This window comes from Kluyveromyces marxianus, chromosome 4, assembly GCF_001417885.1.
Source record: "Kluyveromyces marxianus DMKU3-1042 DNA, complete genome, chromosome 4".
Taxonomy (NCBI): Eukaryota; Fungi; Ascomycota; class Saccharomycetes; order Saccharomycetales; family Saccharomycetaceae; genus Kluyveromyces; species Kluyveromyces marxianus.
The window spans coordinates 1216519-1239064 of NC_036028.1; the positions used below are offsets into that span (position 1 = coordinate 1216519).

At 38.5% G+C, this 22546-nt stretch overlaps 13 protein-coding genes across 13 annotated transcripts; 7 read left to right on the forward strand and 6 right to left on the reverse strand.

The window, feature by feature from the left end:
- Positions 1-4: 4 nt before the first annotated feature.
- Positions 5-973, forward strand: PGC1 (phosphatidylglycerol phospholipase; the record flags this gene model as incomplete). The annotated part of the gene is made up of 1 exon (XM_022819858.1): positions 5-973. One exon carries the CDS (start codon positions 5-7, stop codon positions 971-973), a length of 969 nt encoding a protein of 322 aa, XP_022676382.1.
- Positions 974-1544: 571 nt separating this feature from the next.
- On the forward strand, positions 1545-3149 carry SGF73 (deubiquitination module subunit SGF73; the record flags this gene model as incomplete). Its single annotated transcript, XM_022819859.1, has 1 exon — positions 1545-3149. One exon carries the CDS (start codon positions 1545-1547, stop codon positions 3147-3149), a length of 1605 nt encoding a protein of 534 aa, XP_022676383.1.
- Positions 3150-3300: 151 nt separating this feature from the next.
- ALG2 (GDP-Man:Man(1)GlcNAc(2)-PP-dolichol alpha-1,3-mannosyltransferase) lies at positions 3301-4830 on the reverse strand (the record flags this gene model as incomplete). Its single annotated transcript, XM_022819860.1, has 1 exon — positions 3301-4830. One exon carries the CDS (start codon positions 4828-4830, stop codon positions 3301-3303), a length of 1530 nt encoding a protein of 509 aa, XP_022676384.1.
- Positions 4831-5210: 380 nt separating this feature from the next.
- On the forward strand, positions 5211-6503 carry KLMA_40540 (DUF1992 domain-containing protein; the record flags this gene model as incomplete). The annotated part of the gene is made up of 1 exon (XM_022819861.1): positions 5211-6503. The coding sequence occupies one exon, from the start codon at positions 5211-5213 to the stop codon at positions 6501-6503; it is 1293 nt and encodes a 430-aa protein (XP_022676385.1).
- Positions 6504-6701: 198 nt separating this feature from the next.
- Positions 6702-7094, reverse strand: TYW1 (putative tRNA 4-demethylwyosine synthase; the record flags this gene model as incomplete). The annotated part of the gene is made up of 1 exon (XM_022819863.1): positions 6702-7094. One exon carries the CDS (start codon positions 7092-7094, stop codon positions 6702-6704), a length of 393 nt encoding a protein of 130 aa, XP_022676386.1.
- Positions 7095-7526: 432 nt separating this feature from the next.
- RKM1 (protein-lysine N-methyltransferase) lies at positions 7527-9296 on the reverse strand (the record flags this gene model as incomplete). The annotated part of the gene is made up of 1 exon (XM_022819864.1): positions 7527-9296. The coding sequence occupies one exon, from the start codon at positions 9294-9296 to the stop codon at positions 7527-7529; it is 1770 nt and encodes a 589-aa protein (XP_022676387.1).
- A 1321-nt stretch (positions 9297-10617) lies between these two features.
- On the forward strand, positions 10618-11775 carry IPL1 (aurora kinase; the record flags this gene model as incomplete). Its single annotated transcript, XM_022819865.1, has 1 exon — positions 10618-11775. The coding sequence occupies one exon, from the start codon at positions 10618-10620 to the stop codon at positions 11773-11775; it is 1158 nt and encodes a 385-aa protein (XP_022676388.1).
- Positions 11776-11850: 75 nt separating this feature from the next.
- On the reverse strand, positions 11851-13545 carry MRH4 (ATP-dependent RNA helicase; the record flags this gene model as incomplete). Its single annotated transcript, XM_022819866.1, has 1 exon — positions 11851-13545. The coding sequence occupies one exon, from the start codon at positions 13543-13545 to the stop codon at positions 11851-11853; it is 1695 nt and encodes a 564-aa protein (XP_022676389.1).
- A 567-nt stretch (positions 13546-14112) lies between these two features.
- SRP72 (signal recognition particle subunit SRP72) lies at positions 14113-16026 on the forward strand (the record flags this gene model as incomplete). Its single annotated transcript, XM_022819867.1, has 1 exon — positions 14113-16026. One exon carries the CDS (start codon positions 14113-14115, stop codon positions 16024-16026), a length of 1914 nt encoding a protein of 637 aa, XP_022676390.1.
- Positions 16027-16250: 224 nt separating this feature from the next.
- Positions 16251-16796, reverse strand: NIP7 (ribosome biosynthesis protein NIP7; the record flags this gene model as incomplete). Its single annotated transcript, XM_022819868.1, has 1 exon — positions 16251-16796. One exon carries the CDS (start codon positions 16794-16796, stop codon positions 16251-16253), a length of 546 nt encoding a protein of 181 aa, XP_022676391.1.
- Positions 16797-17332: 536 nt separating this feature from the next.
- PUS1 (pseudouridine synthase PUS1) lies at positions 17333-18952 on the forward strand (the record flags this gene model as incomplete). The annotated part of the gene is made up of 1 exon (XM_022819869.1): positions 17333-18952. The coding sequence occupies one exon, from the start codon at positions 17333-17335 to the stop codon at positions 18950-18952; it is 1620 nt and encodes a 539-aa protein (XP_022676392.1).
- Positions 18953-19324: 372 nt separating this feature from the next.
- RSM23 (mitochondrial 37S ribosomal protein mS29) lies at positions 19325-20632 on the forward strand (the record flags this gene model as incomplete). The annotated part of the gene is made up of 1 exon (XM_022819870.1): positions 19325-20632. The coding sequence occupies one exon, from the start codon at positions 19325-19327 to the stop codon at positions 20630-20632; it is 1308 nt and encodes a 435-aa protein (XP_022676393.1).
- Positions 20633-20781: 149 nt separating this feature from the next.
- Positions 20782-22203, reverse strand: CEG1 (mRNA guanylyltransferase; the record flags this gene model as incomplete). Its single annotated transcript, XM_022819871.1, has 1 exon — positions 20782-22203. The coding sequence occupies one exon, from the start codon at positions 22201-22203 to the stop codon at positions 20782-20784; it is 1422 nt and encodes a 473-aa protein (XP_022676394.1).
- Positions 22204-22546: the final 343 nt, after the last annotated feature.

The following is a 22546-nucleotide window of genomic DNA, read 5'->3' on the forward strand; positions in this document are numbered from 1 at the left end:
AAGCATGAGTGGACCAAAGTTGGAGATTGTGGGCCATAGAGGTTTTAAGGCTAAGTATCCCGAAAACACATTGCTATGTTACGACAAGGCATATGAGGCTGGTTCCGATGTGATTGAAACTGATTTGCAGTTGACCATGGACGGGAAAATTGTCATTAACCATGATGTAGACACAGGCCGGATGTGGGACCAAAACTTGGTGATTGCGGAGTCGAATCTTGAAGATCTCATGGTGTTGCGCAACAAGATGGACCCGGCTATTTCAATCACGACGTTCAAGGAAGCGTTGCAATGGTTGAAGGAGCACCCTAAAATGAAGTTCATGTTAGATATAAAGCCCACGAACAGCAAGGTCATATTAGTGAAGACCATCCTCGAGATGCGCGAGGTGGTGGACGATTTGGATTACTGGAGAGAGAGGTTGATCTTCGGGATCTGGAACGTGGATTGGTACAAATGTGGATATATCACGGGCACGCTCAAGAAATTCAAGATAGTTGCCATTCTCCCCTTCAGCAAAATGGCTTCTAGGTTTATTGAGTACTCGAACTCGCTAAACGACAGTGATTACAAGCTCTACGGTGTGAGTCTCAACTTCCTCAACTCCTGGAAACCGGGTTTCAAGGAGCATCTGTTGCCCTACTTCAAGGAAAACAACCTGTCGGTATACCTCTGGACTGTGAACTCCGAACTCGATATACAACACGTTATTAGCAGCGTTCCCGTCTATGGAATTGTCGTCGACGACCCGATCAACTATGTCTCCATAAGGGACAGCTATGCTAAGAAATCCGATCCATTGGCGCAACCAGTCCTGAATGGTGCCCAACGCCTAAAAGTTTATCTCAGATTGCAGCTTTTCGAACTATTCGAAATCATCTTCAGTTCCAAGTATGCTACAGTCCCAATAGTTCGCGGGATCACTCTAATCCAGCTAACTGTCATTTTACTAAGAAGACTTCATTGTCTCTAAATAGCGCTATATTACATACACTTGTATATGGTTACGGACGGTTGTTGTTTTACCTTCGAAGGCTTGTATTGTCTCTCTCGCCGTGTGCGCGGCGCTTCTTCTTTACGTAACTTCGATACCATACTACAGCATACTCACGTGACAACCATGACTCTCCCAAAAATATTTCAAAACTTAAACGTAAAGACAATGTTGACATATTGAATAATGCAAACACACACAAATGATGATTATCTGAGGCGGAAGTTGAAGGGAAATAAGAGGGTTTATTTTCGTATTTTAGGTTGTTTTACCGTGTGTATTGAAATTAGAGTGTGTTTTCCCGGTTTTAATCACTGATAAAGAGATTCCAGTGCATTTTGTGTTCTTTTTTTTTTTTTTTGGTTGTTGTTTTATCGGAATACAAAGTGTTTTATTTAACGTGTTAGACAGGATCTAGAAACGCGCAATTTGAGGAGAAATATATCTACACGTAGTATCACAATCGATATCCATAATCAAGTGGTACTTGTGCTTGTGTGTTTTGTTTGTTTTGTTTCTCTCTTGATTTCGGTATTGGTTTCCACGAGCTATGTCTAGTGTAAATATTGAGATTAAAGGATTAAGACCAGATATTCGACTAGAGGAATTTGACAGTGGTAAGAACGGTTGGAAGGAATTGGTAGCAAATTTGAAGAGTAAGTCTGATCAAGAGTATAGGGATATTCGTTCGAAGTATTTGAGCAGGCCATCAGAAATACTTCCAAGCGTTTTAAAGGAAGATATTCGTTACAGGGAGTGTATTGCCTGTCATCAGCCGGTATTGGTTTCAGGAATTGTGGAGCATTTGGAAAAGTATTGTATAGCGAAGATGCCCATAAACTCGGCGGCTGAAACTCCAGATGTTATGTCTTCGCCAGCGAAGAGCAAAGGAAATGCAAGAAGATCTTCGTCGATAGACCCTGAAGGATTTGATTCTCCTTCAAAGAAGCAGAAGACGTCAACCCCTTCAGGGTCTGGGTCTGGGTCTGGGTCTACTAGAAAACAGCGTAAAATCAAACAACGCAATCCAACAGAGCCTCACCTGGTCAATTTTGACAAGCAGTGTGGTGTTCCACTTCCAGAAGGTGGGGTCTGCGGTAGATCATTAACTTGTAAGTCGCATTCTATGGGCGCAAAACGTGCTGTGGAAGGTCGTTCGCAACCCTTTGATATACTATTGGCAGATTACCAAAAACGGAATCAATTGAAATCATCGGCTTCCAAAACAAGGATACAAAAAGCACAACAAAATCAACAGGACCCGCAAACTACAAGTAAGCATAAGGGTAAGGAAAAAGGCAATAATAAAACGAATAGTGGTAATAGTAACAATAATAGTAATAGTAATAACGCTGATAATGACTCGATGTCAAAAATATCTCCAGAAGAAGAGACAACTCTGGTTTTGAATGGTGTATCACGATCTTATCCATTACCGCTAGAATCCACTGTTTTAACTTCAACGCGTACTAGGACTAAGTATATCAGGATGAGAGAAATGTTTGCTTCTGCCTTTAATATTAAACCAGGCTTCAAAAGTCCCGGGGTCGGAGCATTTCGCTCTAGAGTTGGTCTTATTGATATAGACAGGACAACAGATTATACATTCCGTATAAGAACCCCTCAGCCTATGAATGCGGTGCCGCAGAAACTAACTCCAGAACAATTACAGGCCCTTCAAGCTCAACGATTGAAACAGCAGCAGCAGCAGCAGCAGCAGCTTTCACCACAGCAATCTTCACAACAGCTTTCACAGCAACAGCAGCAACGGCAACAAGCAACTCAACAACAACAACAACTTCTTGCTCAACAGCAGCAGAGACAGCACCAAGCAAACACAACAGGATCTCTCTCACAAATGCAAGTACAGATGCAACAGGCGGGGCAAAGTAATAAGGTTGGCGTCCAGCAATCCATGATGGGACAGTCAATTACGCCAAGGGATATCCAAACACAGCAACTGATAATGCAGCAACAACAGCAAAAGCTACTTCAGAAAAAAAGAATGGAAGATGCTAGTGCACAACTGGATACGGCATCCAAATTAATGCAGCATTCTATTGGATCTCCGGTGAACGTTCAAGTCCGAAACAACTCTAATCAGCAAGGAGTCCAATTTGGTGCTAATAATGGTTATGGTGGGAGAGTTAACTAAAGTTAAGATTCAGAAACAGGGATGTGTTAGTTATATAGTATATAACTATCTAATACAAAGTGTACATACGTTAATGTTTTCATAAACGTGATTTTTCAGCCATATCTTCTATGTTAAACAACCCTGGGACCTATATTGCTAATAAGTTAGGTTAAGTTTTGCCCGTGTATGTCATATACAAGAAAACTATTATCCAGTAGAAGCTGGCTTTAATGCTTCTCAAGATGTAAAACGATATTAATGCCAAAAAGAAATAAGGAACAGTAGCGTCGCCAAATAGAGTTATTACTAGATATTGTGTGATTAGCATTAGTATACCAGGAGTAAAGGTTGTGAAACCAGATGAGTCCTTCTTTTCCCATATAGTACGATCAATGATATTGTCAAAGTTTTCGGCCATAGCTTCTCTCGAGAAATAGTATCTTACACGTTTTGGCCCACTTTCTTGGAAAATGGAACGGTGTTTTGCAAGAGCCTCAACAGATTCATCCAACACTTTAGCCCACGCTGTGGAATCCGAATAACGTAACCATCCAGTAGCATTTATATGTTGTGGGGATTCATTATAATCAACCACCGTTTCGACGGGACCACCGTTGTCGACAGCCAAGACAGGGACACCAAATTTCATGGCTTCCAATGGGACAATGCCAAAATGTTCGTTTGATGGGGTGTACATCAACAATTCGGCGTTTTTCAATAGTAGTTCTTTGAAAGAAGAAGAGATGGATGTTATAAAGATTATCTGGGCATCTTCAAAGTCCTTGGCGTTGTAAGTATGTTCTGTGGTAGAAAAGTGCGGATAGGAGACACGTTTGTAGGTTAAAGTCAAGTCCTGGCACAAACCTTCCAATTCGTTCAAATATAGCATGTTCTCGCTGACCTTTGGGTCATAACCACCAGTGATGATCAACTTGTAAGTTTCCTTTTGTTTACATTCTGAGAAGGCAAAGATAGCCAATTCGATGTTCTTCTTTCTCTCAAATCTGTTGATTGACAAGTAGTACTTGTCATCCTTACTCAATATCAAGTTCTTCAAGTTCTTATCCAATGCAGATGGTTTCTCGTTATCGAAGTTCACGCATGGATAAATCACCTTTGGAATAAAGTTTAGCGTAGGGAACGTTCTGGCGAATATTCCCTTGGTGAAGTTCGAGTTGACAACGATCTGGTCTGAAAGAGACATCGTGTACTGTTCTAACCAGTCGAATGGCAGTCTGTAGACTTTCTTTAAGAAGCTATCCCTGGTAGCCAACAACTGGTCTGGGAAATGGCAGTAGAACAATATCTTGGCATCACGCGCATTGAGTCCCAAAAGAGGCACGCAAGACGAAAGCTGGTCCACAATAAACACATCGAACTTCCCGATGCGCTTAGTAGCAACTAGACACATCGTAAGGTATAACTGCCTCAAGTTCGAACACAGTATAGAGCATTTCCCCATTATGCTGGTTGGGAGTTTATCCCCGAAAACTTCCACCTTAAGAGTCCCATCTTTCACCTCTTCAAAGCAATGCGACTTGTCGCAGTGACTGGTGTAGATCGTGACCTCGTATCCCTTGTTTTGCAAACCAACAGCAGCATCGACGACCAACCGTTCTGCTCCACCAATACCTAGGTCTGGATGGATGAAGGCTACTTTTCTGTGGTACACCGGTGGAGGTGCGCTTGGCTGTGACATCTTTACTATTGTTTGAATGTGTTGTAAGATGCTCCTCCGTATCTGATACTCTGTGCTGTGTGTATCCTAAGGCTGCAAGTGACTCCTTTAATGTATACACGAGAAAATCAACACGTACATATACAATATGAATGTATAGTTATACGTATTATTGACAATACTCTAATTTATTGTATCTAAGTACGTAATATAAATAATGTTGATATCTTGACAAGTATCAAGAAAACGAAATGAAAGGCATCGTCATATAAAGGCTGAAAACTTTAGAAGATGGACGAAACTCAAAGATTGCAAGGCAATAATAATAAGACGCGATTCAGACTGTGTGCGAGAAAATATATGTGTGGGTGTGTATAGGCAACAAGCACTAACGCCGAAAAATGAGACGGATAGGCTGTGATCTTGCATTAAGGTCGATTAATGGCATTAGCATTGGCATTGGCAACCAGCCTTTCTATAGCCATGGATATTGTCGAAGTTGTCTCAGAAGGTACTCGAGCGATAATGGCGAGGCCGGATACATGAAGAAACGGCTACAGGAGTTGTCGGAGACTAATACTGTGGATAAGGACGATCCGTTGATGAAGATAATTCATGGTGGCAGCATAGTTGATGAAAGCGAACCATTAAGAAAGATCCATGGGAAGCTCCAGGATGTGACGTTTCAAGAAAAGCATCGAGAACAGTTGTCTATTACTAAGGGCAGCGTGAACACGAATAAGCATGCTCGAGACATAGCATCATCGAAGTCTTGGAGTGGAGATGAGCATGTGTTAGATACAGCATTGCGGATGGTCTTGGATTCTGCACCCAAGGCGATTCCGATGCCAAACGGTAGTGTCAATAACCGTTTCAAGAACACTAGTAGGAGAAAACTAAGCGTACAGGATCGCTTAGAGCAAGTACAAGATAAGACTATGCGGTACAAACAGGATCTATCGACAGATGAGATTGAGAAGCGTGAAGCTGCAGCGTTCCGGGCTTTATACACAGAGAAGTTCACGCCGATTGGTTCTTTTGAAAAGCTACGGTCAGTCGCAGACGCTAGGATTGAGGAAAGTATAAAAAGAGGAGAGTTCAACTCGACTAAGAAGTTGCACGGTAAGAAGGTCGATGTTTCTAATGAGAATGCGCACCTAGATCGAACGACGTATCATTTGAACAACATCTTGGTGAACCAAAACATCGTTCCGCCGTGGATTGAAAAGCAGGGAAGCGTCTCCTCTGATATCGCTGCATTCAGAAAGCAGTTGGTGGGGAAGCTGGAGGCGGAGCTGCTCAATCAGATGCGCAAAAGGAAACTATTCTCACATGCGTACGCGACAGTACAGGATGCGTTGGATTCCATTAACACAGACCGTGATACCTTCTTGGATACTTGTTTCCGTTCTTGGTGCAAGTCCGTGCAACCCTTCTTAAACTCAAATATACCGAGACTAAACAGTGGATTGCGTAGCTATAATCTTCAGGCTCCATTACACACACAAAAGCTTTATCTTGTTGCTGACCGTGAACTGGAACGCACCAGGAAAAGCGTCAACATGGATAATTTGTTTGCACAAGAATATGCCCGAATTAAAGATCTGAATCCCCCTGGTTCGTCTGCAAAAGAAAATCTTGGCTCCAAAGATCACAGTAGATTCTCACTTTTCAACATATTCAAATCGTATTGATACAATTCCAAGATCAAATTATGAAATAGTATTAAAATGACAGTATTGAAAGGAAGTACGATTATACAATTTCTTTATATGCAAAATATACACCTTCTCTTTCTTGAACAAATGACAGTACAGTTAAAAATGCTAGAATCTAAAAGAAGGGGAAAAAAACGGAGATAAATCGTCGGTTACAACGATGGCCAAATCCGTTTACCTCTTGAAAGAATCAGTGAAATCAATCTCATTATCGTATGAAATCTCTACAGCTGGTGCTGGATCTTCAACCTTTTTAGATTTACATGCACCTCCGCAGCACGACTTCTTCTTGATAGGTAAACCATTATCATCTACCTTGTGCCCCGAACAACCACCATTCTTACCACCACAGCATCCTTTTTTCTTTGGGGGCTCGACCTCTTCGACCTTCGCACTTGACACTTCCTCATTGTGCTTCCGCAGTATAAAAAACCCTACAACTACCGCTAACGAAACAGATATTCTACCTCCAGATAAAAGATAGAACATCACTGCGGTATATACCACCAAACTAGATGGAACTTTATCCAGAAAACCTGAAGTTGACTGTGTTGATATGCTCATCATAAAACCTCTGTACACCTTAGAATCGGCAATAGAATATAAATAGGAAGAGAGATAAAACCACCACTGGTACGAAAAAAGCCCTAAACACCTCCTACTTGGTAGATGATACTTCCTGTTCCCTGACGATAACTTATCACAATGAGATATGCAACAAAACAGATCTGTTCACTTGATAGATGTGCAATGACTTTAAATAAAATGATTTCTTCCTTTATATTAGGTGGGATTAGCATTTCAAGAAATCAGATCATAGGGTTCCGATGCAATCATTTTTTGGAAATTTCTTTTTGAACCACGTGATTTTATTAGTGATGCTCACTAAGCAGAACACCCAGACACCTACTTGAATCAATGGCTACAGCCCAAAGTGAAACGAGTAAAGCTAAAGCTGCTGGCCTGACCACTACGCAGGGCGGTGTGGAGACAGCCATCTCAATCATACTCGAGTGTAGCCGGCTGAGTGAAAACTGGCACCGCATCATCACCAGATTCCATTAGGAAGGTTTCATAGTTAACAAAATTCGAGATATGTTCCAATACTTTGGGTGAGACATCGTCATTTCCTGATGGGAAGAATGAACTATGTAGAGTTGTGCCTGCCTCTGTGAGTTCACAGGAGGAATTATGAGTTTCCATGTAGTTCTTGAACATTTGTATGACCCACTCGTACTTCTTTGGCTCTTCAGAAGAGAAGGGTATGTAATTTCTGACCATTAGCCACGCAATTGATAGATCGAACTCATCGGTAAGTGCAATGGGTTCTTTGTTCCCATACAACTGCGCAAGATCATCATAGAACGTCTTGTCGCGTTTTATTATATTCTTTATGCTTGCCACGGATGGTTTATACTCGCTCAAAATTTGTTTCTGTAGTCTTTTCACATTATTTATGGACTGTCTCAAGATATCTATCTGACTTGTTTTGTACACTTCAGCACAATAACGGCGGTACGAATTAACTTCGTGATGATTCTCTAGGTCTCTTGTTGTTTCTGCCTGTGGATTCGTGATTAAAAGCAACTTATGTTGAAGGGCATTTTTCAATGATTGAAGGGAAGTGAGCTGGCATCTTAATGTTTTAGGATCCTCCTGTGCATTTTTATTGAGTTGGGCGAAAAGTTCAATGAGGGGTTTCAAGCTTACAATTTCGCTGTTTATAAAGTACAAGATCCCATCTTCGTAGTCAGAGGCATTGGATAGTTGGTTTTCTTCGGTTGGTATTTGTGCTTTGTTTGACACATCAAAGGCATACGTAGTATAGTCTTTAAAAGTTGGTAGACGGATTTCTTGCTCGTGTAACAACCTTTCGACGACTGGTATAGGTAGCTTTAACTTTAAAGCTAAATTATCAAACTGATTTTGTTCTATAACGAATCCATATCCCCAAAGTAGTTCCTCATTTCCCTTAGCGCCGTAATTGTTGCATATTTCATTGCCTTTCTTTACAACGTCGAGCTTTTCAAAAACAAACTCTTTTTCTGCTGAATACGACCATTGTATCTTAGACCTGTTTTCGTGATTCAACAAGTCCAAGACTGGCAATAAAATAATATTATGCTCCTCGCAAGATGGGTTGATAACTCTCTCTGGGAAAGCTCTCGAAGTACAAATAAGATGCGCCCACAAGAAGGCAGGGAATGAATCAAAATTTAATTGTACATCAGAAGAGACTTTACTCGTTATCTCTCTATATATCTCATCTATGCTCAATTGGCTGATATCATATGTCTCCGTTTTGAACCCAGAATCCTTGATGACGTTCCACCATTCGTCGTAAATCGATTGAAGTTTTTCGTTCAAAGATCTATAGATATTCGTCCCGTTCAATAGCAAAAGTTCCGATGGATTCCAAATGAGTGGAGAATCAACTTGCTTAGGCAATGCATTAATATAAGGCCTAAACCTCTGAGTTACATCTACACCATCAATAACAATCGCTTCATCGGAAAACTTCAATTTGCTCAAAAAGAGTTTAAACCACGTATTATGATGTTTTGAAGAGCCAATAAAATCTTTGAAATGGGTATTTGAGAGATCTTTAGTTATTATGAATTCTCTCGGTAGCTTGAAAAGTGCTCCATCAATGTCAGTTGTTGCAATGCAGCAGATTCCTTTTTCTTTAGTGTCTCTAAACTCAACGTTTTGTGGGATCACGACCCCAATTTCGTTAGCAAATTTTAACAAATATTCTAAATGGTCCATATTTTTAGCAAATTCTCAGTGTCTGGTGTCCATATAACAAGGCTTGATCATGAAATATTTGCTCAAGATTATCCTTTTCATTCTTATATGTTCATCTCATCGCATTATTTGTTCCCATTTTGCTTAAGAAGATTGTAGCAGGTAGCAAATTAGTAGGGTAACAAAACGTTAGCTGAAGCATTGTGTAAATATCTAACCTTAAATCATCTTATTCCTTTGCCTAATACTGGGTATACACCATACTTAGTATCAGCTCTTCATATTACTAACACACAAGTGGTTACATAGTTTTGGATGGACATGTCTCAAGATAAAACTCTGTACTCCATCTATTAGCTAATTTAGTAAATTTTGACGCTATTCCGATATTGAAAGTTTTAAATTGTCCATCTTTCTCTAAAAGAGCAGAGAAAAGGAAATACAAGAAAGCATCGTAACTACTATACTATACACAGACCAAGTTGGAGTTTAAATTTTGAGTTATTTGAGAACTCATCAATGCAGAGGGCTCATAGAAATTTATCTCCAAAAGTTTCCGGTTCTTAGGACTGTCTTTGACATGCTTAAAGTATAATAACTAAGAATTTGATTTTATCTAACTTAATGTGATAGATAGCCCATAATCTCTACTAATAAGATTCAATAAATTGATGATTTTTGTAATTCACATTTGCATGTCTGTGTTGTGTAGTTAATGACTGGGCTCAGAGCTTAACCTTAAAACGTTCAAAATCGTATCGGTTAAATACTCATTAAAATCACATTACGTTAAAGTATTTGAGTATGTCCAAATCGAGGCCAACTAGGCATTGTTCAAGATGGTTGCTGGTAGACCTGTGACCCGCTAAGAAAGCACAGAGTACTCAGTTATGAGGGTGGTATTGCTTAACTAGAGCCCTAGTAAACATTTTTCTTTTTCCTTAATTACTCTCTTAACCAAGACGTTAACGCGTTTGAACAGTATATAACATCAATATCACGTGTCAGTTTTTTGCTAGTAGCTTAGGAATGGATACAGTAGAGCTTGGGCATTAATGTTGAACCACTCAATTCCTAAAGGGTTCTCATGTGACGTTCCACTGTAACAACAAACCAAAACCTTCTTTTTATTTTCTTTCTTGCCTCTTTGTTATTGTTTACACTTACGTATAATAAAGGACTATATGTAAACATTACATCTATATGTATTTATTTATATATAAATATACTTATATATATATTTATGGATTTTAGAAGAATGATGCCAGACATATTTATAAGACTAGAAGAATCACGAATACTTAGTCCCAGCAAGAAATAATCAGCCTCCGTAATAGCAAAAATGCTGCCGACAGATGCTAAGGACGTTGGAAGACGGAGTTCTTTGGAACAACAGAGCAAATTACTCTCAATCAGATTGAATAATGCAGGCAAACGCACCAGTTTAGCAAGAGGGTACTCTAGAGCCAAGAAATCTATTGGTTCTTCTTACCAGAGAGTTAGTATCACGCCTAGGAATGGATACGATCACCCAAATACGAGCACTCTTCTGAGAAACAGCAGTCCGAAAGGATCCGACTCAGTTTCAGGCTTGACATCAGGTTCATTGGCAGTTAAAAAGCCTAACGCGGGGATTGGCAACCGATCAAGCATTCTAGCTGGTAAAGAAGTAGATAAGTTCAAGAATATGTCTTTGCAGGATTTTGAAATAGGTAAAATACTAGGAAAGGGAAAATTTGGAAAAGTATACTGTGTGAAACACAAGGAGACCGGACTAATATGCGCTTTGAAAGCAATGGAAAAGAAAGAGATTGTACAGTATACCATACAAAAACAATTTAGAAGAGAAGTTGAAATTCAGGGTTCTTTTAAACATAAAAACCTAACGCAATTGTATGGTTTCTTTTACGATGAAAAACGCGTGTACCTCTTAATGGAGTATGTTTACCATGGAGAACTGTACAAGTTTTTAAAGAACAATGGTCCATTGAATGAATCACTGGCATCTTATTTCGTGTATCAGATGGCAAATGCGCTGGACTACATGCATAGCAAAAAAATTCTTCACCGAGATATAAAACCGGAGAATATTCTTATTGGATTTAATAACACGATTAAGCTAACGGATTTTGGCTGGAGTGTTTTAAACGAGAAAGGTCAGAAAAGGAAAACACTATGTGGAACCATAGACTATCTTTCTCCAGAACTAATAAAGTCAAGAGAATATGATGACAAAGTGGACGTTTGGGCTTTAGGTGTGCTAACATATGAGCTTCTAGTTGGTTCACCTCCATTCGAAGAGAATACGAAAGAAATGACATACAGAAGAATATTGAGGTGCGATATTAGATTCCCTCCTCACGTATCTCCTCAGGCAAGAGATCTCATAGGAAAACTACTGCAATTTGAGCCTACTAACAGGATTCCTCTCTCCGAAGTGAAATCTCACACTTGGATTACTTCTCATAAGCCATCTTGGTCATCACTTCAAAGTGATTGATAGCTAAATATATTTCCTATATACAAAGAATTCTATTTACAGTCTGTCCCATTTTCTTCTCGTATTCTATTTGCTCTAAGAGATGGTAACCTTTTTTGAAACTATAGAAGGGATAGCTTTTACCCAATTCTTAACGCGCTTTCCAGTGATAATAAACACTGATCCCTTTTGCTTCATTCTACCGGTTCTTCCGATACGATGAACCAAGTCAACAGATGTATTTGGAATATCATATAGAACAACATATCTGCAACTTCTAAAGTTGATTCCCCTTGCTAAAACATCGGTAGTGACTAATACTTTCAAAGTGCTTTCAGCCGTTGCTTCTTCAGCTTTGTCCGGAGCTTCCTCAATAACAATATTTGAATTTGGAATTTTTCTTAAGACTTTATTACTATCAGCTACAGGCTTCGAGGGAGACTTATTTATTTTTTTGGCAGGGTCCATAAAGGGCTTAATTTTTTCGAGCCTTTCTTCAACAGTATCACTACCAGTTAGGGCTACAACATCATGACCATACTGGTTCGCAAGTTTTGCAGCTACAATTGGCACAGAAGTTTTTTCATTTACGAATACAACTGCTCTTTTTTCAAAACCAGGATCAATATTATCTCTGTTGATAGAGTATAGAATTTGAGCCAATGCCTTAATCTTCGAGCCTTTATAAGGAGCCATGTCTGCATTAATTAGCTTGATATCATTCTTGTGATTTATCTTATGGAGATTTGGTGATGCAATAACTCCAACATCGGGAAAGAGTCTAGTAATAGTCTTTTGAAACTCCTTTGGAATGGTGGCAGAGCAGAACAATACATGATTTAAGTTCTGCATGTGCTTAATAGTTGAATAAGAGTCTTCTACCCAGGATTTATCAAGAAGGGTATCTGCTTCATCCATAACCAAGAATTTAACTTGTGAAAGAATTCTATCTGGTCTAGAGACCATCGAAATCTTAAATAAACTTAGAATTTTTCCTGGAGTAGTGACCATAATATCTATTCTTCCCTTTAATGCGTCAACAAAACCTTTATATGAGGATCCGGCATCCCATTTGTAAGTATTCATACCAAGGGCAGGCTCTAATTTAGAAACGGTTTGATACACTTGTTCAACAAGTTCATGTGTAGGTAATAAAATGATGGAGCGAACAATAGCTTTATTTTTCATAGACTCCCAGACTGTAGGATTCTCAAGCTCTGTTCTTTTTAGGTAATCTACAAGTGGTATCAAGTAAGCCATCGTTTTTCCTGATCCTGTTTCAGCAGCAATTAGGCGTACCTGAAGCTCTGGCTTCATTAGTGTCTTGGATAGTTGATAAATAGCGGTTGTTTGAATAGGTGAAGGCTTCACAGTCTTTTTGAACTCTTGAACGGACTTATCTTCTGGATTGTATCCAATGTTCTGTATATTTTTATTCAACAAGGACTCACTGGATATGATATCAATCATTTTCTCTCTCACATCTGGTAACAACTTCAAACTATCGAAATCCGTAATCTTCGAAACTAGTTTTTGCGATCTTTCTAGCACATTTGCATCCCCATCAGATAGTTTACCATATTCTCCGAATTCGAACCGCTGTTTCTTTTCATTCTTAGGTTGGCCATGTACCGCGTTTTTCTTGGGAGTATTCTTTTTGTCCTTACGGTTATGAACAGGACTCCACTTTGTGCCTGAAGTTGAACTCTTAGAAGCCACATAGCTTCTGGTAATCAATACCCTTCCAAACGATCTGGAAACGTTAAATATCCTCGCATAGGGATTATTCATGATTGGGAAATACTGAATAGGTTACTGTTTGCTCCTCTGATAGTGAGATAATTAAATAAAACCTTTCTGTTTATTATTCCGTTCCGTCTGAGCTACCTCATCACATCTCATCGCATGTAAACTTTTCAGAAACTTGATAATATATTGATGTCAAAATATTTTATACATAATAAATAAAAAGAACTCTACCTGATGACAAACCAAGAAGAAACAAGCTTAAAATACCAACAACCCTACTTAGATGCAGTAAAAGCTTGAAATGCATCTAGAACGGTTTACTGACTATAATTGGATTAAGATAATAAAGACAAATTTACAGTTGAGCCAATAATTATATGTCGTAAATATCTATCTATATTTTTCAATCGAATGCTTGAAAAATCTCAGCAATACGAAAATATGAAAAAAGTGAAAAAGTGAAAAATCACCTTGAAAAATATTCCGGTTAACGCAAGGATACGTTGTAGGTATCTTAGGATTGGAAATTTGAGGCCTTGGTATTTGGTAATAAGGAATATAACAGGTTATAGACTACTTCGCCATATAAAGGTATTGATTTGCTCAAAGATGGTACAAGAAGATCTAACCGAACTTATCAGGAAGTTTGATTTTAAGGAAAAGAATCCAAAATTACAGAGCACTATAACAGCATGTTACAAGAAACTACTAGCTGAAGGGAATGACCCACATAAAGCTAGACAAATTATATTCGGGGATCTTGTGAAAGAGGAGAAATATGATCTTCTGTGTTACGTGTTCCAAAAACTATTCAATGACAGTAAAGAATCAGCTACAGTGGAGCCCGATATTATAATGTTCGTCCTTTATGCCGTATATAAATCGAAGAAGCTTGGTTCGGATCCTGAAACTACTAAAGTCGTTGACTTCGACAAGTATCTTTCCGTTGCTGACAATTACGCCTCAAAGGATTCGATCTCTGAACTAGAGAGACAAGTATTACACATTGTTGCCCAAGACGCTTGGAAGCAAAAAAACCCTGAGAAGGCATTTGGCATATACAAGAAATTACTTGAAATTCCAAACGACTTGGATAACACCTTTGAATTGCTTTGTAACAAATATGCTGCATTGTCAGCTATTCCATACTTTTCAGAAGTGAAAGAAGATATCTCCACAGTCGGTGAAAATGATACTTATGACATTTTGTACAACAAAGCACTAGGATTATGTCAATTGAGAGATTATAATGCTGCTTTAGCGGTCTCTACCAATGCATTGGAACTCGCACAAAAGGAGGAAGCTGACTTAGATGATCAGAGATCAATCAAGTTGCAATTATCATACATTCACCAACTTATAGGCCAATATGAAGAAGCCAAGACACTATTAAAAGATGTCTTAGATAGCTCAATCGATAAAAGTGATATGCTCTATCATATTGCAAAGCTCAATTTAAAGTCATTTACTGACTTTTCTAAGTTCAAAGACAATATGCCTTTGATATTGCGCGAAATAGAAGCCAATCACTTGGTTGGTTCTTACAATGAACTATCAAAACAGCAATTCGATGTGGTTTCAAATAATATCGAATCATTGAAGCTCTTCAGCAATGGTACGATTAACAGATCTACCTTACCTCATTCGATTGCTAATAAATTCTACTCAAAAAATGTCAACAACGTTGTACTTGAACCTTACGAGGATCAAGCGGAAGCCTTGTCCAAGAAATTAGACAAGTACCTTGTGAGTGGAACAAAAGATAGTAAGACTTTGCTCATTTATTCATTGGTTTGTATTCAATTGCTCGTTAAGGCAAAAAACTTGGATAAGGCAATATCAAGAGCCGAAAAGATTTGGAACCACTTCCCTAGAGATGAATTATCAAAGGAGAAACGTGTCATTTCTTATATCCTACTAAAATTGTATGACGAACAAAATAGATCACATTCGACGTCAAAACACATCGAAAAGTTGCACAAGCTCTTTACTGAGGAGTCATTGAAAGAAGATCCGTTATTCTGGGAATTTATTGGATTTAAACTACTAGAGCAAGGGAGAATCCCCGATGCTGAACGTATGTTCAGAGGTTATGCTGAAATTAATCCAAACTCAGCCTCAGCAAAATACATGAAAGAACTTGCTTCCGCTGATATTTTGAATACTGATATCGATAAAATTATTGGGGATGTCGATGTTGAAACCATTATAAGTTCGGGAATATCAGTTTTCGAAAAGAGCAAATCTAAGACAACTGCTATTAGACCTACTCCAAAGAAGAAGAGACGTGTTCATAAGAACAAGAAACTTCCAAAGAGCTACGATGAAAATAAGAAGCCAGACCCTGAAAGATGGTTACCTTTGAAAGAAAGATCTACCTACAGAGTCAGTAAAAAGAACATTGGTAAGAATACTCAAGGCTCAAAGACATCAAAAGCCAGTGAGGCCAAGTTGGATATAACGAAGAAGGCAGCAAAAAAGACGAATAAATCTTCCAAAAGCAAGTCTAACCGCAGACACTAATACTGGAGAACATCAATATAAAGAAGGAAGAAGAAACTCAAATTCGTGTAAAATTAGGAATTCTTTTATAATCCAATATTTAGTATTTGTTCCGTAATATATATCATAATATACAATGTCTAGATGCCAACTGAACGTAAAAGAGGCCAATAGATGGCAACAGTAGCAGTAGCAGCGGAACCTAGTAAAATAAACTCTATACATGTAACAAATGGACTGAACGTCTAAGTGAACAAAGTATCTTCGTCTCTCAAGTATTCACCAATATCAGCTTGTCTGAAGGCAACAATACTTGTAGGTTGTAAATCTCTGGCTTCAGACGTACTCTTTGCACTTACACCGAATCCTAGAGGAACATCGTGCATCGAAAATACAATAACACCAGCATGTTCAGGAATATCATCAGACATTTTCCCAACATGTGCTTTCAACACATGATTACCATAAAGGAATGGCATCTCACCATTAGGTTTGATCCACACTTTGTACTTGGCATATTGAGCAAGCACCGACAAAGATGTAATGTGTAATCTGAATTTCCCTGTCTTCGTGAACTTACCCATACATAGACCTAATGACATCAAGTTTGGTCTGGCTACTGAAGTAGCAAGCTTAGCAATATGTTCTGGTACATAATACACTCTGTCCTTTTGTAATCTGAATACATGAGGTTGATCTTGGTTGTCCACCAAATACACTATATTCCTCCCAATATATCCCGCTAGTTTCTCAAATACCACTTTGGTTTCTTCCTCTGTTAATTGTCTCATAATGCTATTAACCTGATTGGTAGTTTATGCTACTATTGAAACCTATTATAGAACCAAGTGCAACGTATACGTTTCTGTTAAACTTCTTGTCATTGTTAGCTCATCTCTTACTTTCTATGCGATGAGCTTTCAAACTCTAACTGAAGAAAATTTGATGTTTCAAAAAAAGAAACAACACACACGTGACACAAAATACATGTCACAAAGATTCAATTACCGGGGGTATACGTGGGAGTTTTTGGGGGGTTTAACATTAAAACGTCACGGAGGGACGGTAAAGCCTCAACATAACCTATGCTTGGTTGCATCATGACTCTTTTTCTTCGTAACTGTACCTATTTGTATTTTATCTTCTGCTGTAGATTGACTATCACTAAAAAATAATGAATCTAACGTTTTATTTTATATAACGAAGACTTTTCAAGCTCATCGCTAATGATGAAATTATAAAATAATACGTCAGGTCTGATTGATTAACTTTACGGAGCAGTTTAAAACACTTTAAGATATCTCAAGCGTAACTGAACTACTCTGATATGAGTGAGGAGCAAAATTTGAGACCTGTGTATGACGATGATCAGCCTGGCGAAGAAGCTTACAAGAGAGGTGCTGCTTACAAACAGACAAGGGCCCGTAAGGCTGACTACGAGGACAAATTGGGGTCTGAAAAGCGTCAGAGAACAAACGACAATGGTTCCACAGACAAGAAAGAGACTCGATCCGCGAATTCGGACGAGTCAGTGGCTTTAGCTGTGGATAGTAATGGGAATCCAATTCCTACTGAACCACGTTTGCCAAAGAGGAAAGTGGCAGTGATGATTGGATACTGTGGTACTGGGTACCATGGTATGCAATACAATCCTCCAAATGACACTATTGAAAAAGAACTTTTCGAAGCCTTCGTTAGAGCCGGCGCCATCTCGAAAGCCAACTCCACAGATTTGAAAAAGAACGGTTTCCAACGCGCTGCAAGAACGGACAAAGGTGTGCATGCTGGAGGAAATGTCATCTCTTTGAAGCTAATTATCGAAGATCCGGACATCAAGGAAAAAATCAACAAAGAACTACCAGAACAAATTCGAGTTTGGGATATTTCTCGTGTCAACAAGGCCTTTGACTGTAGAAAGATGTGCAGCTCTAGATGGTACGAATATTTGTTGCCAACATACTCCCTTATTGGGCCCAAACCATCATCTTACTTGTATAAAGAGATAGCGGCTAGCAAAGAGGAAATTCCTGGTGTTATCGAGGACGATGTGGAAAGTGCAGAATTCTGGGATCTATTTCACAAGGAAGTTGATTCAAAGTTCACCAAGGAAGAACTAGAAGAAATATCTTCTTTCGTAATGCCAAAGGAAAATTTCGATGAGAACAACCCAACCTACCAGAAGTGTAAGGCCTACAAAAAACTGGAAACAAAGCACAAGAGAGCTTACAGGATTTCAAAAGAAAGACTTGAAAGATTCAGAAGCGCTTTAAAGCAATATGAGGGAACGTATAATTTCCACAACTTCACTTTAGGGAAAGATTTCAATGATCCAAGTGCAAAGAGATTCATGAAAGAGCTTACAGTCTCAGAGCCATTTGTTATTGGCGAAGAGAAAACTGAATGGGTTTCCATCAAAATTCACGGCCAGTCATTCATGCTACATCAAATTCGTAAAATGATCTCAATGGCTACATTAATTACCAGGTGCTTCTGTCCTCTAGAGAGAATCAGCCAAGCTTACGGCGCGGAGAAGATTAATATTCCTAAAGCTCCTGCACTTGGGCTACTTTTGGAAGCTCCGGTTTATGATGGCTACAATACCAGATTGCAAGAATTTGGTTACACCCCAATTGATTTCTCCAAGTTTCAAAGCGAGATGGATGCATTCAAAATGAAGCACATCTACGATAAAATTTACCAAGAGGAAGTCAATGAAAATGTCTTTAATGCATTTTTCTCTTATATAGATACCTTCAATCCTTCTGCAAACCAAAACCAGCAAGAACCACTAGAAGCAGAAATTGATGAGAAAAAGGACCTTGAGGATTCAAAAGAGACCGAAAACGACACTACTGACACTATCAATGCCGCAGCAAACAAAGGAAAGAAACCCCAACGTCCAATTTTCGATTTCCTCACGGCAAGAGGTATTACGCAAGCTCCATAAACCTATGTTCAAGAACAAGGTTTATAAATGTTCTCTTGCACATCACCATGCTGGGACATATGTAGACTCATACATGTATTTGTATAAATGCAATATATATGTATATATTGGCACGTGATCATATCTAAAGATCCACATTTTATTCTGAAAATTTTTCGAGCATGAAATTCTATTGAATAATGTAAAAAGGTACAATATATGTAAAAGTGCTTTTGTTCAAAATGTTAGTGTTACCGATGAACGTTTGGTGAAAGCTTTTTGTTTACCAATTATAGTGTTCAATTTGAATATTAACCACATTTGTACTTATTGTACGTTATATTTTAGATTTAGAGGTATAGTTGTGGTTAAAAACTAACAGACATTGTAAAGATGCTGAGAATTCAAGCCAGAAACTTCTCAAATGGTGCTGCTATGCAAGCTGCTGCCAAGAAGAAAGCCCCAGGGTTCTCCAAAGCGCAATCTGGGGGCAAAAAAACTACGAAGAGAGTTACTGCAGGCTCCATGTACAAAAGATGGCAACCTGCAGTGGCTACAGCCAATTTACACAAGAACGCAACTTTTGTTGATCTACCCATCTTCAACCCACAGAAGATGAAAGGTGTCGAGGTCAATTCTTTCTCCGAACATCAGCTACAATTCTTATATCGCCTTGGCTCTTTCAGACAGAACCAATTCAATGAATTATTCACACGTCCTGTGTCTCTTGTAAGAGATTCGACCACCAAAAAGTTATTCGATACTTTGGAAAAGTCTGCTAGCAAGAGAATAGTAATTACTGGTGAACCTGGTGTCGGTAAGACCACTCTTTTAGCGCAATTACATGCTCAGGCACTCGAAAAGAAAGCTCTAGTGTTCTCGATTTCTAATTCGGAGATACTCACCAATGGGAGAACAGACTTCTTTGCCGAAGGAGAAAAATACATCCAACCAATGCTTGTGAAGAAACTATTAACAAAATTTGCAAAGTCAAACAGCAAGGAACTACTACAGTCCATTACCCTATCGGATAATTACAAGTTAGTTCATTCTGAAGGTAAGGACTTGTCCGTTAAGAGAAACGTTAACCTAACCAAAGGTAAATCTACTCTATCTGATTTGCTAAACATAAAGGCACCATCCCGTAATAGAGGCGCGGTATTTGATGCTCTTATCAAGGAACTAACAACACAAACTAAAATCCCGGTATACTTCACCGTGGACAACTTTTCTCATCTGTTAACCACCCCTTTCACAGCTTACAAAGACACATCCAATAAAAACATTCACCTATTGAAGTTTCAAATCGGTCAATCAATCTTTGACCTTGTTTCTGGTGATCTAAAGTTCGCAGCTAAAAACAGCTGTGTTGTGCTTGCAACGTCAGGCAGTGACAGAACTAACAGAACTCTTCCAATCGGTTTGAACAAACTTCCTCATGACCCATACTTAACAAGATACCATTATGAGCCATTACTAGCCGAAAAGTTACTCAAAGGTAAATGCGAGGAATTTGAGGTTGCTAAACTAAGCAAAATCGAGGTTGCTAAATTGATAGAATTTTATCAAAAGGCTGGTATATTGTTGGAGAAAGATTTGCAAAACAAGAGTTTGGAACAGCTCACCGAGGAGAAATATTTCTTGAGTGGGAACGGTAATCCAAGAGAATTACTCAAGAGCATTGCTTTATATCCATTTTAAACTGTACATATAATATATTACAACCAATCCATGTAAATACAGGACAAAAAGAAAAATATAATACTAGATCAGTACATGAGGTTATTTTATTGACCCACTAATATTCATTGCTGTATTATGCATGCTAGACCATATTTATGATATTATTCTTAAATTTTTTGTTTTTTGCTTTCTGGTTCTTCATCAGACCAGTCTTCGTCATCATCATCAACATATTTTGGCTGATCTGATGGTCTTTCTGAGAGTGACGGGCGATGACTAGTAGACCTATCTGAGAACGAAGAGTGATGATTTGATGATCTAGACATTGTTTGTTGGTTGTGTTGGGCTCTTTTTCTTTCTTCCTCACGTTGCTTCCATCTGATCTTCATTTCAGCAGCTACTTCCTCTAGGTCTTCTAAAGAGACAGAATCACTAATACTCTCCAAAACCTTCTGTACAACAGAAACATGATTACCATTCAATTTATCATCTCTAAATCTAAGCAGCTTCCATGCCCCAGATTCCTGATCTTTAGAACATTCAACAATTCTTCCGTTCAATGGTTCTTGAATCGCTTTTAGCTCGTTCCATTGCTTGTCATCAATTTCGATCTCTGCAAACTTTTTGTAAGTTCTTCCTAATAGTTCCAATTCTTTTTTGGAAAATGGTTGATCGTAGTCATGTAGCCTGTTGTTTATGTCATTACCACCTTGCCAAACATACAAGTAAAAGAATGGCTTAACATCAAAGTTGTAATAAAATCTGTTTTTGTCCTCTTTTCGCAAAGTTTTGTCTTCAACTAGAGGTGGTTCAAGGATTAGTTTGAAATCTACGGTATTTTCAACTTCTGGTTTCCATTTTAAAAGGTAACTGTCCTTACCTCCAATGTGATATGCCCTTTGAACTGGTGTAAAGATAAGACCATCCGAAACATGTGGAAGAGAATCTAAAGAGTTTGCCACCTTCACTAAATCGTAACTAAAATTCATATGTTTCATTGAGATCTTAAATGGAAACGTAGCGCATCTATCTGGATAAAACGACCTTAAGTCATAATACGGTTTAAAGAACTCTTTACCCAAATGCGCCAAACGCGAACTAGTAGGTGATTGTATTAATGATCGCCCATTTACAGCGAGACAATCGAACATTAAATATCTTAACTCTTGCATCTTCGTAACTGGGTTTTTCTGAACCACAAGCTCTCCATCTATTAACGTCCCATCTTGCAACGTTTCTAGTAGTTCTTTTTTGTTCGATCGAGGTAAACAGGGAAATCTAAAACCATTGACCATATAATAGTTGTTTTCACGATCAATCATAAAGCAACCCTGCTCCTTTGTAACAGGATTCACCATAATCAACATTAGAGCACGTAAACCATCTGTTTTCTCACACACGTAATAGTCCTCCGAAAGTAGTTTCTCTTCAATATCACCAAGATGGAACGAAACAGGTTGGGACCCCGGAAAAGTATTCGAGGGCTTAGGAGAGTTTAGCAATTTGCATACTAACATCCTAATATCATTAGTGACTTGCCCGGGCTGTCTAATACCGGGAATCTCAGGTGCAACTCTATTACTATCCATAATGTTAATTGAAATATCACCAATTCTAAGCACTCGTATATTCGTATTATTCCAATATTCCTTCACACACACTTCGCTACCGGTCCACTGCGCTACGAGAGAACGCCCTGTGGTTTGCTCTTAATGACCGTTTTCTTTCATTTTGTTATTCATTGTTGAAAACAATTTTAATGTATATGCTATAAGCATTACATATTTTTATGATATATATATATATAATAATAATATAATGACATTGTTATAATAATGTTCGTGAATTTGCAGGTTCTTTCGGAGCATCGCATAAGTGGTCAAATAAAAGGGAGAATAAAAAGGGAGTGACGCATACTGGAAACTTTTGAAT